At 29.5% G+C, this 18,461-nt stretch overlaps 1 protein-coding gene across 1 annotated transcript in view; it reads left to right on the plus strand.

The window, feature by feature from the left end:
- The first annotated feature begins 11,841 nt into the window (after positions 1 to 11,841).
- The window catches only part of LOC132919404 (mucin-3B), a 79,834-nt gene continuing 73,214 nt past the window's right edge, over positions 11,842 to 18,461 (plus strand). The window contains exon 1 of the mRNA XM_060980988.1: positions 11,842 to 12,382. Within this exon, the coding sequence (XP_060836971.1) occupies positions 12,289 to 12,382 (94 nt within the window). The 5' untranslated portion in view covers positions 11,842 to 12,288. The remainder of the gene's footprint in view (positions 12,383 to 18,461) is intronic.

The raw sequence follows: 18,461 nt of genomic DNA on the forward strand, positions 1-18,461 counted from the left end.
TTAGGTGTATTGTATTATAAAGTATAATATAACTTGTACTTTATATCATATTCGTATATTATCGTAGTATCACGTATATTATCAAGCATTGTATTTTTATAAAATTTCTTTAAAAAAAAAATCACATTCCTTTATACACTCCATTGATCTAAATTGCAGTGCGTTTCGTAACGAACGTCGTTAATCGTCAGTAGTCACCCATATCGGCCATATCATTCGTGGTCCTTAATTATTTGTCTTTGCCAGCGTATAACCAATAGCACACATCAGTGTAAGTGCTGCAGCAGGTGTCGAAACGGTACGAAAATGTGCGGCTGCAACGATACTACGATACTAGTTTACCACAGCGCCGTCTTGAATTCCGTGACCACAGTAATACGATAACACAATAATATGGATACTATTCAAGTATTCTAAATCGATATTACATATCATATTATTGCCTACCAGCGAATCGTGTTATTATGAATTATAATGAAATGCCTGCGTAAGTAAACAGCTAAATAATATCATTGCAAACATGAAAATTATCATTTCGCGCCAGTTGCATTACGGTTGCGACCGCAGATTCTATCCAATTAACATTTAACAATAATACATATGCACACCCACCACACACACAGACACACACACAGACACACACATTCACGAGAGCATGTTTATTATTATTATATGTAGTCGGCTTTCCACGAAGCCGCTGTGCCGTCTGAATAGTACGAGTGAAATTTCCCGGCGATATTTAACGAAGTAGGTTGGTCGACGTTATTCAAAATTATTTTAATAGCGGTCGTTTTCCGTCTGCGGGTTTCGACTACGAGAAAAAAAACCACTATCTTGTTAATATTGTATGCTACTCGTTTAATCGTATATATCATATCTATAGAATATAATGTATGTGTGTGGGTTAAACATTATAATATTGCTACACTCTGAAATACTATAATAATACGAAATCAGCGCCGTTTAAGAGACCGACTGCGGTAACGATAGAGACATCATCAGTGCCGGCGCACTATTATTGTAATTCATATATATATATATAAATCACATATATACAGAATAATTCATCAAACATACGCACCCCCCTTTTTTTTGTTTAATCATCTATTTTTTTTAAATAAAATTGTTTGCATCTAAATGTGTATCGAATGTGTTGTTTTGAATATATAAATTGAAATTCTGACGACTAATCTACAATTTGTTTAGCTATGTATGTACTAAGGCTAATATTTTATATCATAATATGTTGAAAATACATGAAAGCTTTGATGATATTAAAATAATATCGATAAATATAATTATTATAATATTTATAATTTTTAAACACTGTACGACATTAGACATTAATAAGTAATAGACTAAATATTACATACTCTATTTTATGTTTAAGGCATAACCAGTAATATTAAAGATTATTATTATCCTTAGTATTAATATATAAGGTTAAATAACTTTAAGACTGTCAATTGGAATTTTTATTTAAATACATCAGTATGATAGCTCCGTGTAAATACACCACGTACATATATATTATTATAATTTTATTTTTTCGACTCTTAGGATATCGAGATAGTGACGTAAGACTGTTATGAAAAAGATTTTTTATTCGTAATAAGAATTAAACAGTAAGACATATAATACCTATGATTTTGTGACACCAAAAACCAGTTTATTATGGTCATTGAATTCTATATTTGAAGATTAAATTAAACTATTGTCTAATACGATTATATCAAAAAAACAAAGAACGCAAAAAAATATAATTTGTTCGTGTGTCAATTTCACGTTGCATTTGAATAAAGCTATTATGAATATAAATTAATATTAACGTTCAAAAAATAATTTAATATTTTACCTATTGCATTTTAGCCTATCGTATTCCCGAATAACATTTTAATAAAACAGTTTTGTTATTTGGTTTTTATAAAACCGAGCTAATAGCTAATGTATGTAGCCGGTATTATTGTATGAGTATAAAAATATCATATTTCAAGCATTCGAATATATTTTGATGTACAAATGTCGGTCAAATCCAATTTGGATATTTATATTTACTGATGTTAAAGACAGTTTCTACATCTTAGACTGTCATAAAAATACTTTATTTTATATCTTCTACACATCAATCGGTAGAACAAATTAAATGATGTACTTGCCATTAGCGCTTATTAATAGCTTAATATATTTGCTGTACATTATACATTATAATAAACGATTGACTTAAAAATTACGAATTATTTTTAGTCCTCGACCAATATCCCACGGACAAAAACAAAATGTATTAAATTCCACAGTAGGGTATCATATGATTTAATAATACATTAAACATTACAGTTTATAAAAGAATAAACAAAATTAATTTTGGATTGTTTAATGGTAGTATAAAGTAATACAAAATATTATACTATATATTACACCGATGGTGACGAATCTGAAAAAAGGTACCAGATTTTATTAACAAAGTTTTTAAAAAAAATGCACATGCCAGTTTTATATGTTCGCCGATGTTATAAACATTCCTTCTAGGTTGGTCGAAAGGGGAGAGGTATGCAATTCGTTAAATAAAATGTATAAACAATAAAGTATTTTACAATATTCTGTATAATATGTTATCTCCGTTTTAATATTTTCAATTAAATTCCCCGCCGACTGTATTTACATTCTTAATGTGATTAATGATTATTGTTAGTTCATTAGTTTGTTACTATATATTAATGAATAATCTTTGAAAACGCAGAATACCTGCGGGTGTGTATTTTATTGGTCTTAATAATTCCGTCTCTTTTTGATCTGATTGCATTTATCGTGAAAAGTAAATTGTCTTATGTCTGTTGATGAAAATATTTAAAGTATGTATTTAGCCATTTCTATTTTCAAATACAAAATGTATCTGAAAGTGACGAGTTCCAAACCTTTATCGTTTTAGAAATTATTAGTAACTCTACTATTATTTATAAGTAAAAATTAATTTTGATCACCATTTATTGTCAATACCTAATTTTGAAAAACGCAATACAAAATTAAATATTTTTGAGTGCTATTCAAATTTTAACGCGTGCCACAAGTTTGTCACGCCTGACCCCTACTATGGAACATAGGATATATATCTATTAATGATTATAAATCTACGTAAAACGTCTGAATTAATAACGAATATAGTCGTTGTAACATTTCAATAATAATAAAAACTACACCGATTATTTGTAGGATGTTTTCTGACTAGCTAAATCAAACAACCAAAGTAAAGATGTGTACAACTATCTCTACGAAATAGTTTAATATAATCATAAAGATAATATATTGCATAATTTCGTTATTGCGGTGTTATTGTCGGCTTATAAGCGGCGCCCTATTAAACGTGACGATGATAATATTATATTAATCCGTCGCGAATTGTTGATGTTGTTGTTAGTATATTTTTTTTATGAATGAGCTCAAAATAGTAAAAATAATAATTTCTGGCCAATAATTTCTACGACCCAATTTCGTTGCGAACTCAAACAATGATTCGTGGGAACGTAGGTATATAAAGATATCTATCTAGCTACTGTGGACTGCACGAGGTAGTGCGCGCCAGCCCACCAAATTTTTAATTGACACTGTATAAAGAGTAAAGACAAACGCATAAAATGTGTATACACACAAATAAGTGAAGTTCATTATATATATGTGTGTGTGTGTTGAAAACATATGAAAATGTGTATATAATTTACACAATTATAACCACGGCCAAACAAAATGTATGTATAATAATATAGTAATAGGTATATTTTACAGACTTCATTATTTATATGTTATACGAGTCTGTAATAATATTATTATAGTCCTCATCAAGCACACCACCACAATCAATGTATATAATATAAATATACGTTAAATACTATAAAATATATTATAATCATATAATATTGTTATAACAATATCAAAATATCATAAATTTAGTTGTATGACGTGAATAGCTTAAAATTAATTTGATGATGAATTTAATTTTGATGATTGCATAGTGAATCGAAAACATGGAAATAACAATATACGAAACGGCGAAAATTGACAAATCTAAACGATTAATAATTTGTTGATTTGATTTTAGAATCAAAATAATAATGTGAAATAAATTTATTTTTAGAAATTTTAATAATCACTTCAGCCAATTTATTCATTAAACTACTTTTATATTAATAATATAACACGGTGCATGAAATAAATAATAAAATAAGGATATCCATTCACATACAACTATAAATTATGATGATAAATGTTAACATGACAAAAAAATCTCGTCAACAAAATGTTTCATAAGTGTAAGCATTTCTTGCCAAAACAGCCATACCAAAAATGTCTAGATCCGAACTAAAATCGTTAGAGGAAAATATCTTTAACTTTCGTTGATAATACGTTTATAATACCTATAGAAAATTATTGTGCCTATGTATTTTCGATAATTTTAAATTTCTTTTAGAACAACTTATGAAGAAACTTCTATTATATTTTAAAACTTTATGATCTCGAAACAAATGTTGCCTCCTCCCTGTAATCTAAAATATTGTATACGCTACGATGATAATATTATGTTACCAACGTATTTTACTTATACCCACGTTCAATATCGTGATTACTGTTTACAATAATACCAAAACTTTAACTATGAAATTCGAACAGATTGAAGTCCAATAAGAATGAAGCCTCCAAATAAAACTAAGTGTATTTTAAATATGATAAGAAACACGAACGGGGTGCGACTATATTTAAGAAATTATAATTTTGTTTTTCACCTGCAGGATGTCAGGATTTACTTGAAGGATTACGTTACACCATAACTCGTTTCTAATTCTACTATATAATAAACGACTGACTCTGCCCACGTATAAATAATAACTATATTGTTTTCATGCATTTGCAGTTTTACAAGTCAGCGTGTACATAGTATTATATTGTAAGATGAAAATATGTATTAATATTCGATTAATAATAATTATTATTATCATTATGAATATACAAAATGTCTTTTATAGACGCTGAATCGTAAAATGAAGCTAACCGTACTATAAATGTATAACTATCGCACAACGAACGATCATATCGTATTTTATAATATACTTTAAAGTTTGAACCATTTGACTAGTTTAAATTATATTAACATGTTTAGTGTGAACATACAAATCGATTGAAGTAATTCGCTTATTGTTGATTCTAACCCAATTAATAAATATTTTAATTGCGAACTAATGAAATCGATCGTTCACAAATATATAACTATTTATTTTTTTCATTTAGATGTCTTGGGTGTGCATTACTTTCATTTTGATTGAATTTAGTGAATATTAAGGCCACGCTCGATATCTCTAAAAACAAATAAGGTCAACGTGTTCATAAACAGATAATACATAGGTAGGTATATAATATATTTTTCATATTTTAAATTAAGTATTATAATACATTATTATTTGCAGATACACTATGTAAGAATTGATTTCCTTATTATTATTTTAAATTTATTAAATTTCGATTTAATCATTTATTTTTTTTTATTTTTTTTAGTATAAAATAAAAAATATTAACAAGTTCATATATTATTATTATAATAATTATTGTTTTATAAGATTTTTAATAGGTAGGTAAGCATTATTTCAACTTCTGTTTGCTCGGGGCAAATACCATAATCATTATGTACCTATAATAAATAATAATTAATTGTTCAAAATAATATATTATATAATTATTGAGTCATAACGTAGTACTTATGTAAATAGTATAGGTACTTTAAACGTTTAAGCAAAAACTTTAAGTATAGTACATGTACATTTGATTTCTTATTATTAAATATGAAATGAAAAAAATTACAATTGATATTTGTTTAAGTTTTTTTTTACCTACTATCTAAATCTTTTGGAAATCTTGATCTTGAAATATATGAATACTTATGTAAACACTTGTCAGAAAAAATCAAAACTGAGTAATTTTCAAAGTGTTGTCACTCGGTGTTTCGTTGAAATGGAAAACTTAGTTTAAGACTGGCTATTGGATATGGTCTATAAAGTGGTCATTGAAACAGATGCAAAGAGAAATAAAAATAACTAAGTTGCTTCATTATTCAATTATTTCTTAAAAAAGCTTTTATACTTGGAATATTAGTTATGTATCATATTAAATTGTATAATATCTTCAATCGCATAAAGACTTTTTATCAACATTAATGTTATAAAAAAATGATTTTATTCGGCATTATTTATAATATAATATTGTTTTACATAATATTATGTAATATAACACGTAATTTTAATTAAATTACAAAACGATCCTAATTTGTATATGGTATAATATACGTAGTATGTATGTGTGGGTTTAGTCTTTCCTACAGTGATGACACATTTTTATTTATTATTTCATTATATGATATTTAATTATAATTAAAATTAACTTAAATAATAATATTTTTTTAAATATTGCATAATATTCATTAACATTCTGTTTTCAGATGAAACAAAAATTAATAGTGTAACACACTCATTATGATGAAATATAACAGTAATTAAATATTTTAATACATACAGACCATACAGTAGGTTTAAGTATTAAAATCTTTATTGTAAAATTATTATTATTAGGCTATACTAAATAAAATATGGTCTTATTCCTTTAAAATTCAAAAAATTAAAGAAATAAAAATAATAGGTTCTTATTTTTTAAAAGAACCTAGGTAGTATTTTTATTTTTATAATTATAGTGCACAATAATATTATTATTTGTTAACTGCAGTAATTAAGATGCATGGTACAGCATTTTAGTTTTAAACTTTCTGCTAGTTGCTAGTATTTTAAGCCGTTTAATAATAATAATAATAATATTATAATATAGTAAGTATAGCAAACGTATACCGTGAAGCAAATTAAAACAATAATATATTTTTATATTGTACAGCGTTTCTCATAAAATAAATGTACTGTAGTAATAATAATGTAATATTATTAAATTTATTAAATAACTATATTACTACATTTATTATATATACATACATATATCAAACATTACGTTGTATATTATTATTTTTATACATTGGCTTAATATTCCGTTATAGGAATGTTTACCTGCAGCTGTACATTAAATTGTAAATAGCAGTAAAAATGTGTATGAAATTATAAAATATCGTAATGGTTGAATAAGAAAAACTCACGGTAATTTGCAAATTGACTATGAAATAACGTTCATTATACATACATGTCAATATATGCACCAAATTACGTTTATTTATATTCATAAAAAATACAACCGAAGCTCAATTCAATAAAATAGTTTTGATTATTTTTATTATACTTATTAATAAAATAACATAGTTTACCTATTGTTTTCAAACTTTTCCGACGTAGCAGTTTATGGGTATTATGGGTAATATATTTCTGTTAGCAATACGAAACTTAACAGTAATATAGTATAATAAGAAAATGTGATGACTATATGTATAATGTATATATTTTAACATGAATGGTAAGAGTAGAGATACAATCCGGTGATAGAATGATCCTATATGATGGTTATTTTAGTATGTATTTATTTATAGTAAGTCTTCATCGTCGACTTTTCAAACGGCATATTGGAGATATTATGTATTGTACAATAATAATCTATAGGAACCACTTTATTGAATCATCAATTAATATGGCAAATGTTCCATTTTACAATTTTTTTTTTTTTTTTTTGATAGGAGGAACTACTGGTAACTCGCGTACCATTACTCTTCTAATTACGCAAATAGACGTCTCAGAAGAGGATTTAGACAACGTAAAATAATATTTATATCTTAGGTACTCGTTGTATTATAAACGAAATGCCTACTATTTGAAAACGAGATCACATTCCGAATTGTCCCGTACGAAATAAACAACGTAACGCAAACTTGGTTTTAAAACAAAATAACAGGTACATTTTAGTATGCAGGTCTCGCGTGTTGATTATATACTAAAATTTAAAACAACGCGATTCGCGGCATCTACGTCGCCACGTGATTCGTTATGACTTATGACTTTATGAGTTATGACTTATGACTAATGAAACATCAAAACACGTGAAAAACACTACGCTTACTAGTTTAATGACAATTATATTTGTATATAATATTATCATAACACACATAGCAATTATAAAAATATTTTGAGAGAATTAGGTAAATTCAGTTACATATGTGCTAAATTTGTATGACTTACAACGTCCCAATTTTCAAACTATTTACTAATTATACATAAATAACATATTATATACTATCTATAATCTATACATACATTATACATATAATATGTATTTTTATTTTTTTTAACTAGTATAATATTTTTTATTACAAAAATTAACCAAAATTAGTGAACGTTTTATTAGGTTTTTTAACGAGAAAACCCATTGCCCTTTATTATTTATTCAATTTGAGCAATAATTTAAATATAAGCGCTCAACATCACTTAAGTATATAATGTATATATAGTTATAATTAAAGCAAGGATTTCTATACAATAAAAAAGTAAAGATACCTACGTAAATATTTATATTGGTAATCTTATCAAAATATGTATTATATAAAAATAATTTAAATTCAATATTTTATTTTTAAAAGATAATTTATTTACAATCTATACATTCATTATACAAGGTATAATAAGTAAGTCGGATGACAATTTTGACAATGACATTTAAAATTAGAATAGGAAGGTGCCACCTGACAAGTTTAAGTTAATATTATTATGATTTTAGCCGGTCCGTGGACCATTGCCTTTTTAGTTTTATGGGTATGAGAGTGGAAGATGATAGTTTGTTAATTAATAAAATAAAATACAAGTGGAGTTTTGAATATAATTTTATGCAATGCGATTTAGCCATGTCTGCGTGAGTAGGTGGATTTAAGTCTTCTTTAAGATTTTTGTCGGTTTTATATACCAAGGGACAGAAATAATTAAGCGAAGAAAAGTGGATTGAAATGCTGGCAGAGTTTCGGTGTTTGACAGATTTGTTGTCTGCCCGAAGTAGGATGCTATAGATTTAGACCGGACGGATTATCGATTTATATATTGTAAGTTTATTTGTTAAAAATCGGTGACTTTAGTTCTATTGTATCCAATAATTTAGTATTAAAATTGAATATTCACGCTTATCGATATAAATATATTGTAGATATAATATACCTATATATATATACATATATATTTCTTTTTTTTTTTGATAAATTGATTGAATAAATCAATTAAATAAAACACATACCACTAACAAACGATATAAAATATAAAAATCTTAAGCAAACACTATCGGGAACAACCGGAAATGACTAAAATTATGTATATATATGAAAAATGAATAAGTGAGTGTGTTTATATGTGTATTAAATCGTAAAATTGTATCCTTATCTGGATATGCCTAATTGCATTCCAAATATTAATATCCCGTTTGCGTTCTAACTCACAAAATTCAGTTAATCAACGGAATAGAAATGCATTGCTGTAAATATAAAAATACATAAGATAACAATCTAATTATTTATTTATTTTTAATAATTATTTAAAACAGTATTTCTACCTACTTTGTACGGACACTAATATTAACGGTCGTAGGTAACCATTTTCAACCAAAAAAGGTTAGTTTCCATTTTCTTCCAAACATTTTTTTTTGTACTAAAATTATGACAATTTTCTTCAAATATTAAAATATAACTTACGTAAAACAAATTCAAAGTGATATTTATTATGAAATAAGAAGTATTCTTACTCTAAAAAAAATGAAAGACTATAAAGCAAATAAACGACGTGATACGAATGAAAATTAAATTATAAAATTTTAAAACGGTGAAACTAGGTGGTAATTATATAAAGTAAAATAACCATTCATATGCCTAAGATAACTGCTTGTCTTTTAACAGTTATTAATTTGTTTCTGAAATGTCCTATAATAACAAAAACATATACATCGTGTCCCGTGAGGATTTACTCATTGCGATATCTCCCGAAATAATGGAGATATCATAATTTTGATTTTTTAATAAGTTTCACAGAGACAAGAACTACAAATATTTGGTGTTTTAATTTATTTTAATTTTTTGGTAAAAAAGTTAAAAAAATATATCTTTTTATTTAGTTATTTCTAAAAATATTGACGTTGCAACATTTTAATTTCATAAATCTCCTAATTTTCAGTATTTTTTCTAATTTCGAAATAAACTATGAATTATTTAATACAATATAGTAGTATCAACGTATCAAACATATTGTGACTCGCATGTTTGTACGGCCACCGAACGCTTTCAGTGTAATTCACAGTTTTTCTCGAAACTAAAAAAAATATTAAAAATCAGGAGATTAATGAAATTAAAATGTTGAAACGTCAATATTTTTAGAAAAATGAACTCTACAAAATGGTTATCTTAAATTTTTTTGAAAATAACTAAATAAAAAAATATATTTTTTAACTTTTTTACCAAAACAGTGAAATAAATTAAAACATCAAATATATTTGTAGTTCTTGTCCCTGTGAAACTTATTAAAACATCAAAAAATATCTCCATTATTTCGGGAGATATCGCAATGGGTAAATTCTCACGGGACACCATGTATGTTTGCAATTTATTTAATTTATATTACATACTAATATATCAATAAAAAATTAGAGGAAAACTGACAGTTGAAGAAAGCTGTATCTAATTTTTGAAAAAATCCCCACCTTCTCAGTCTTCCCCTTAGAATGGCCCAGGTTTTCGTGACACAATGAAGTACAACATTCTCAATCTCAACCGTGTTTCTCTAAATCCTTATTCATTTAATTTAGTTATATTAAACATCATAATAGTAGTACGATTGTTGTTTATAGCTAGGCGTGTACTGCACTGTGTACATAAAATACTTACACTTATTTAAAATTTAGTAAAATATGGTAATTTGTTTATGTATACAATGTACATAGACCATAATATCTTCTACGTGGATACGTTCCGACGCTCATAATTATTATATATGTGCACTTGCTTGTACGGGTATCTACGCATTTATTATACGAAGCTGTTAAAAATCAATAAAAAATATTATTTGGTAGGTACTTAACAGTTTACTGCTGTTGACCATAATATTATTTTGGTGACCTTTCAAAATACATCATTACCGTTGGCACTTACACACATTTGTACCTATATATACATAACGGACACAAACGCGTCATTACATTACACCGGTGTTGACATGCGTGTAGTTAAGTTTTAAAATAACGTTATTATATGCTCACGCGTGCACGGCCGTATGGACCGACAACAGACAACCATCGATGGCATCGGTCATTGGGTCGTCGGGGGATCTTCCGCAACGGTCATCACCGCCGCATTAGGGCAGTCTGCGCTTGATTTGATCGAGCGCGCGAATATGTATGCGTGTATGCATGTGTGTGTGTGTGTGTGTGTGTGTGTGTGCTCGGTTACGGGTCATTTGGTTGACGTATCGTAGCACAGGTCAACGAGCAAATACCGTCAGCGGCGGTGAGTTTTTAATTAATGACGGAAACGGTGACTTTATAAGACTACAACTTACACTTCTGCGACGACGACGACTATAGCAACATAGACGGAACATTATTATTATTATTGTTATTTCGTGCCCTTCTCCCGGGAGGGAAGTGATGGCGACGGTAGTACAGTGACTACTATATAGTATAATGGTAGATATCTATAAAACAGTTGTAGTAATAGTAATAGTAATAGTAATAGTAGTAATAGTAGTACTATAGTAGTAGTAGTAGTAATGGTAGTAGTAGTTCGAGTATAACGCTGTGTTTAGAAGAAGAAAAAGAAGAAGAAGAAGAAGGAAACGTGGTGAAAGATCTGTTGTGCCAGCGCGCGGCAGTGGATTGAGGTTAACCTCATTCGTTCGTTGGCACAGACCGCGGCACCATGTCCGAATCGCGTGAGTGAACCACAGTGGTTTCGCCGACAATTTTACGATTTAATACACATATAAACGCACGCGCATATTCACATGTATACACAATTTTAAACATTTCCGGTTGTTCCCGACAGTGTTTGCTTAAGATTTTTATATTTTATATCGTTTCCGTGCGGTTTGTTTGTTGTATGTATTTTGTTTAATTTTTATATCATTTTAAATCCCTTTAACTGTTTTTAAATTTAATTTGTTTTTCTTATCGTGCGTAAGTTTAATATGTTGTGAACTCTGTACGAAATGTTCGGAGTGTCGCAGGATTACGAGCTCGTTGTTTACTCGATCGTCGTAGTGTCAGTTTAGATTTTGGATTTATTGTGGAATTTATAAACTCGTTATAATGGCTACGAAGCGCAAGAAGCTCTTGCCCGCCAGAACTCTGGCCCTGTTGCTGGCCAGCTTATTTGTTTTTGACTGTTTAGCTTTAAGTGAAGGTGAGTGAATCCATCTATTATTTTAGTAATTATTTAACTATATTTTTCTATTTGTCCAGTTACATATAATTTTCCAAAATATGAATATAGTATGAATTATATGTTTTTACTATGGATATTAGATATGTAAATATAATTATTATTAGTGATAACAATTTTCTATAGCAATCTATATTATCATAATCGACGCATTTGATGTCAATATCTCGCAGGGTTTTATTATCTTGCATGAAAGTAGTTGCTTTTTTTTAAGCATTTAATAGTTTTATAGAATCAACTTACTAAAGTCATGAACTATTTTATTAGCTTTGAGCTTCGAAACGTAAACTATATATTAAATATATCTTTACAATACTTATCCATTTTTTGATTTTAAATATATCAGAAATATATACGATAATATTAACCAATTTAAATATTTAAATTTTCATTATTGTTTTAAACCCTTAGAGGTTTTGTTCAAAAAAGCAGTCATTAGCACATAATTTAAGTAGGTATTATAATCTAATCTATAGAAATTAATACTTTATTTTGCTTCTAAAAAAAAATGTTTTTTGACAAAATCAAACAAATTATAATAATCATAATTAATATCTCATAATGCTTAGTATTATTTTTTGTTTTGATACGCAGCGGTGTCCATAGTGACATTTAAACTTGCGTTAAAGTCACTAAAATTCACGTCAAAGTCATTTATTTTTTTCCATTGACTGGTATTTGTATAATGTACATTATTAAATTTCTGCTTTAATTCCGGTGATCAGATAAAATATGTATAAAAGTCCAAATTCATACATCTATATAACTCGCGATTTACTCGGTTTTCGTCTTCCCTTTCTTTTGAAATGATATATTATTACCATTGTTCGGTGTATTCTATTGGAGCGCCGCCGGGGCGCTATGGTAAACGATATATACATATTATATACCTACACGAGATGAACAATAGCGAACAGTAGACGATGAAGGTCGGATACTATTTGAAACAAATTAAATACAATGGGAATATAAAAAAAAACATTTAAATTGAAAAACATACTTTCATTCGTGTACAAATAATAATATTAGGTTTTTCATTAGCATAATATTCCGATCATAATGTACAATATTGTACGGTAGATGTTTTTTTTTATAATATGCTGCTTACGAAACCACAGCCATTGCTTGTTTTCCACTATTGTTTTTCCACCACAATACTGACTATAGGTGTTTGCTAACAGTTATCAGACCATCTATTATATTATTATATTATCGTCGAGGAGATGATACTTCTAATCTTTGTACCATTATTGGCATGATGATTATCACATAATCAGTTGCAAGTGTGTTATCTATATGTAAAAAAAACTAATTTTTTTGGAGCGCCGTCGGTGTTTGTCACGTACTGAAAAGTAAAAGTCCATTGTATTGTTAATATTATTATTATTGTAATCCAAATAATAGTGATCAAAATTAATTAATCAAAATGAAATTGTGAACTGCGTATACACGAGCTGATCCAGGAAGAGTTATTTTGCGACAGGGCGTTGAAGTCTCCGCGTACATAACGTAATTGCAGCAGCCTCCTCCATGCGTATTTTGTTTCGCATTTTATTTTTATCGCATAAATACTTTCTACATATGAATATGATTTTATTACGTCTATACACGAATCGAGGCATGTGTAGGTATATACATAATAGCATTCGTATTTCAATGATAGAATTTTCGTGTTTAAAAATTGTATCCCCCGTCGGCGGCGAAAGTGGTTGCGCATATTATATTCCCGACGGCTATTTTAATGATCCTCATACCGATTCACCAATAAATAGAAATAACTCGGGGTCAACTCTAGGAGACCAAAATTATTGCATTTTTTATTCGTCACCTAAAACGACATATTATTATATATTTAATACAATATTTGAATTATTGATTTAATTTCGATAATTCGATGTAATACGTAATTATATAATCCTATATGTGTATTATAGTGAAGTGAAATTTAAGTTCGTATTTAATGACATTGCAACTATAATACTATGAATTTAACACTATACTTATATAGTGTATAATATATTGTTTGTAATCGATATAGTATTTTATTGTCAAATTTCACGTCCCAAAATACTTATCAAACGAATAAAAACAGATCAATGTACCCAATTGGTATTTTTTTTGTGACTGTATTCTCGATGTAAAAGATACTGAACCTGTTGGCGCGACCAGCCATAGCGGTTCCAGGTGAAATCCGCCGGAGACGTTAGACAGTTTTGTGAGAACTCATACACCTCGTTAGTTTATAGTCTCTCCTCTCCCCTCCCAACACCCCAATCAAACACACGTGTCGTTTGAAATTTAAATGTACACTTAACACACGATCATGAAACAAAATTAAAGAAAAAACCTGCAACAAGTAATTTAAAAAAGAATATTTAACGGATCACGCGGTGAACCTATATAAATGTTAAAAGCCTTGCCAAAAAATGTACAATAATATGAATTATGGACTACTGCAGCAGTTGAGAAGGAAAAATGTCAAAGAAGTTTAAAATGTCAAATATATTTAAAGGTACATATATTTACAATCACGCAAATAATATTATTATAATATGCTTTTTGCGTACATACATATTATGCACTTCGTTTTTCACGATTCCGTTGAAGGCACGCATTACGATGAGTTACGACGGTGACAATTCTCGGTCAATGCGATTCGTGGCGAATAAAAACGAATAAAAAAAAAAAAAAAACGAGACGCAATAAAATAATAACTTTAATAATAATAATAATAATACGGAGAAGAAGGAACAGATTTGTCCGGGAAAGAAGATTTGGCGGTTTTGTCGAGAAGACAATGTGGCACAACGACGGGTGTAAGAAGGGGAAAATAATCGCCGGATGACGGCGGTGTATGGTCGTGGGTTACCACGAGGCAGCGACGGCGAGTCTGACACAATTCCTCAGGCCGACCGGAGCCGGAAGCCTCCGAGCAATACTATACACGACTACCAGCCATTACTAGATATATTATTATTATTATTTTACGCACAGATACGAAAACCAGTCGGACCACACTCGATTTTCGCGCTATCGTTCTTTCTGGCGGCGGCAAGTCGAACGTATATATATATTATATTATATACTATGCGTAAAGTATGAATATATATAATACAACATCTAACTGATATATATGTGTATTGTATGTAGGTACCGACTATATATACTTCCTATATACGCCTATAAAATAATACACATCATCTGTACATATATTATATCCGTCTGTGCGCCGACAAATTTCCAAAGACACGTGTTATCCGTTTACCATTTGATGTCAGCTGTTGATGTCGCGGATCGAATGCAACGGATCCAATAAATGTTTATAAAATAACAAATCGCGATAATACAATAATACACGCTTTTGAGCATAATGATATTATTGCGGCGTTTATAACTATAACTACTAAAGTACCTGCGTAGTATACTGCAGTAGCCCGCAGGGAGGACTGCCCACGAGAAATTCAACGCCACTTGTGTAAGTCTTATTATTATATATATACACGCACACACGAGTATATATATTATGTTTTATGTTGATGTCTCGTTGCGTGCATTATATATATATATGTATAAAATAATTTATAGGGCAGTATATTATGTTAATATACAAATATAAGAATTAATCGTTTTCGAAAAATGTGCGGAATGGTGTCAGATCTATTTTCAAAAATGTTGTTGGTGCCGCGGCAACGCAGTGCGTGGTGTTCGAATACACTAGCTGAGACGAATAACGTTACAAGAAAATGTTATTAATATTAAGGAATATAACAACAACAAATAGTGAATAAATTACGACATTTTTTTACTATCAAATTTCTATACAACGTGCCGATTACCGTCAGCGTTTAAAGGCATTTCGGCAGTATATAATATAAAGTATACGTACTGCATAATATACGATATGATGAAATCGTTCGCGGAGACAAACCGACAATGCGGTTTTTTCAAAGTCTACGACCGGCGAACGTCGAACCATAATTACCATTCCTGCGTGTATATTACGGTCGGTTCTTCGCATATTACGTGACGACAAAATTATTGGTTTGCGAATAGAAAACAAAAATTGCATTACACAATGTCGTCGTCGTCGTGTCTTTAATACAATTAAACAAAAAATACGAAACACGACAGCAGTGCATTGTGGATAATAACGCTATATTATGTGCTTTTGGTTTGGACGTTATAACCATTTTTCATTCTTATTGTCGATAGCCGAATGCCGCGAACGCCTGACAATTAACAATATGTCGTAACCTCCATAGCATACCCGCCTTATATATATATATAAGTACGCGAACGACCTACATTTTCGTGTACAATTTTTTTTTTCTCTTAGAGTGCATATCACTGATTGAGATCGTTCCGGGATAGATAAAATCGTAATCGCAGTAAATCCGGAGTTAATCGTCACAAACCACTTCAATAATAAGTAATAACAGTCGTCATCACCGCCGTTTGACAAATGGCGCGTATACCTACCGCACATAATATTGTTATAACACGGAACGTCCGCCGGATTTCGTGTGGTTTTCCGCCGAGTTTACCTCCCATCGCGGCGGCACTCAATATTATCCAAATACGCCGCGGGTCGCAGACGTGTGCGATTTTCGTCACCGACAACTACCTAATCATAATCGCAATTCGTAACAGACGACACGACACCACCGCCACTCGACAATTATATACGATATATTGTAGTACGTATAACAGTTCGTATGATAAATAATATACATTTATTATTATCGTATGCAATGCGAGTGTGAGAGTGAAAGGAAAACAGCATTATATAGATATACTATTACATATACCGGTTAGACGTTAGACACTGTACTATGTTATAATTTAATATTTATCACTTGAAATTAGATATATATTTTTGAAAACCTCGTTTGTGCAAAAGTGAACGACTGAACCACAATCCATCGATTTTCCATTTTTGTATGTGTACACGTCTTGTAGATACCAAACAACCTTGATGTGATCGCCACAATAAAATTCTCGTTTGCGTACCGTCGTGGCGCATAACATAATGACATAATAAACGCATTATAATTAGGTGTTATTGTTGTACCTAAATATTATCATCGAACAGCGGGCGTTTCAATCTCACGACGTCGTTTAACGGCAAATCGATTATTGAAAAATACTTTTACCGAAAACGTCGTCACCCCGCACATACACACTATACACACTTCCCGATGTTCATCGATGACACGCAGAGTTACAGTAAACACAATATTTCCTTTCCATCTCGATGGTTTTATTGTCACGGTTCCACTAAATAGGAACGCATACGGTGTCATTTATGTATGTATAAATATACAAATATGTCATGGCTAATATTTGATATTCATAAAATATAAAAAACGACGTTCAATATCTGTCCTACCTATTCAATATCATATAATATGCATTCAAGCATTTCAAGCTATGTATAATAATAATAAAGGTGATATTATTATTATTAAAGTCGTCCAATAGGCTAATATCAAGAGACACAGCCGACAGTTAATTTTGACTATCGATTTTCTAAATGATTTGCAAACCAAAACTCGAAAAACGAACACACGCTACACTTTTACTATTTCTCTGTCGATGGTCAATTATTGAATTCCGACAGCTCAGATCAAAATATGAAATATCGGTAAATCTTGTATTGTACGTAGTTGCACATCTAAATACAACGCAGCTCGGTTTCCCTAGTGCGATACACTGTTTATGTACGTATAGGTTGTACGTACCATACATCTCGACTGCTTGTGTTATCATACCGGAATCAACATTCACATCGTATAATAATATTTTAGCACATCCACGTCAAACTGAAAAAATGATCGATTTTTGTACGTATACGATATTTTGTTATAATATGGGTAATAGAATATAACTGATTTCGGTAATTGGACGAGCTGCACATAATACGCGTACTGTACCTACTACGGTGTACAAGGCACACAATGTAATAATAATAATAACAATAATATATGTATACGATATCGTATATTTTACGGCGTGGTTAATCGATGTGCGGTAAGAAGAG

Source organism: Rhopalosiphum padi, chromosome 2 (genome assembly GCF_020882245.1).
Source record: "Rhopalosiphum padi isolate XX-2018 chromosome 2, ASM2088224v1, whole genome shotgun sequence".
NCBI lineage: Eukaryota > Metazoa > Arthropoda > Insecta > Hemiptera > Aphididae > Rhopalosiphum > Rhopalosiphum padi.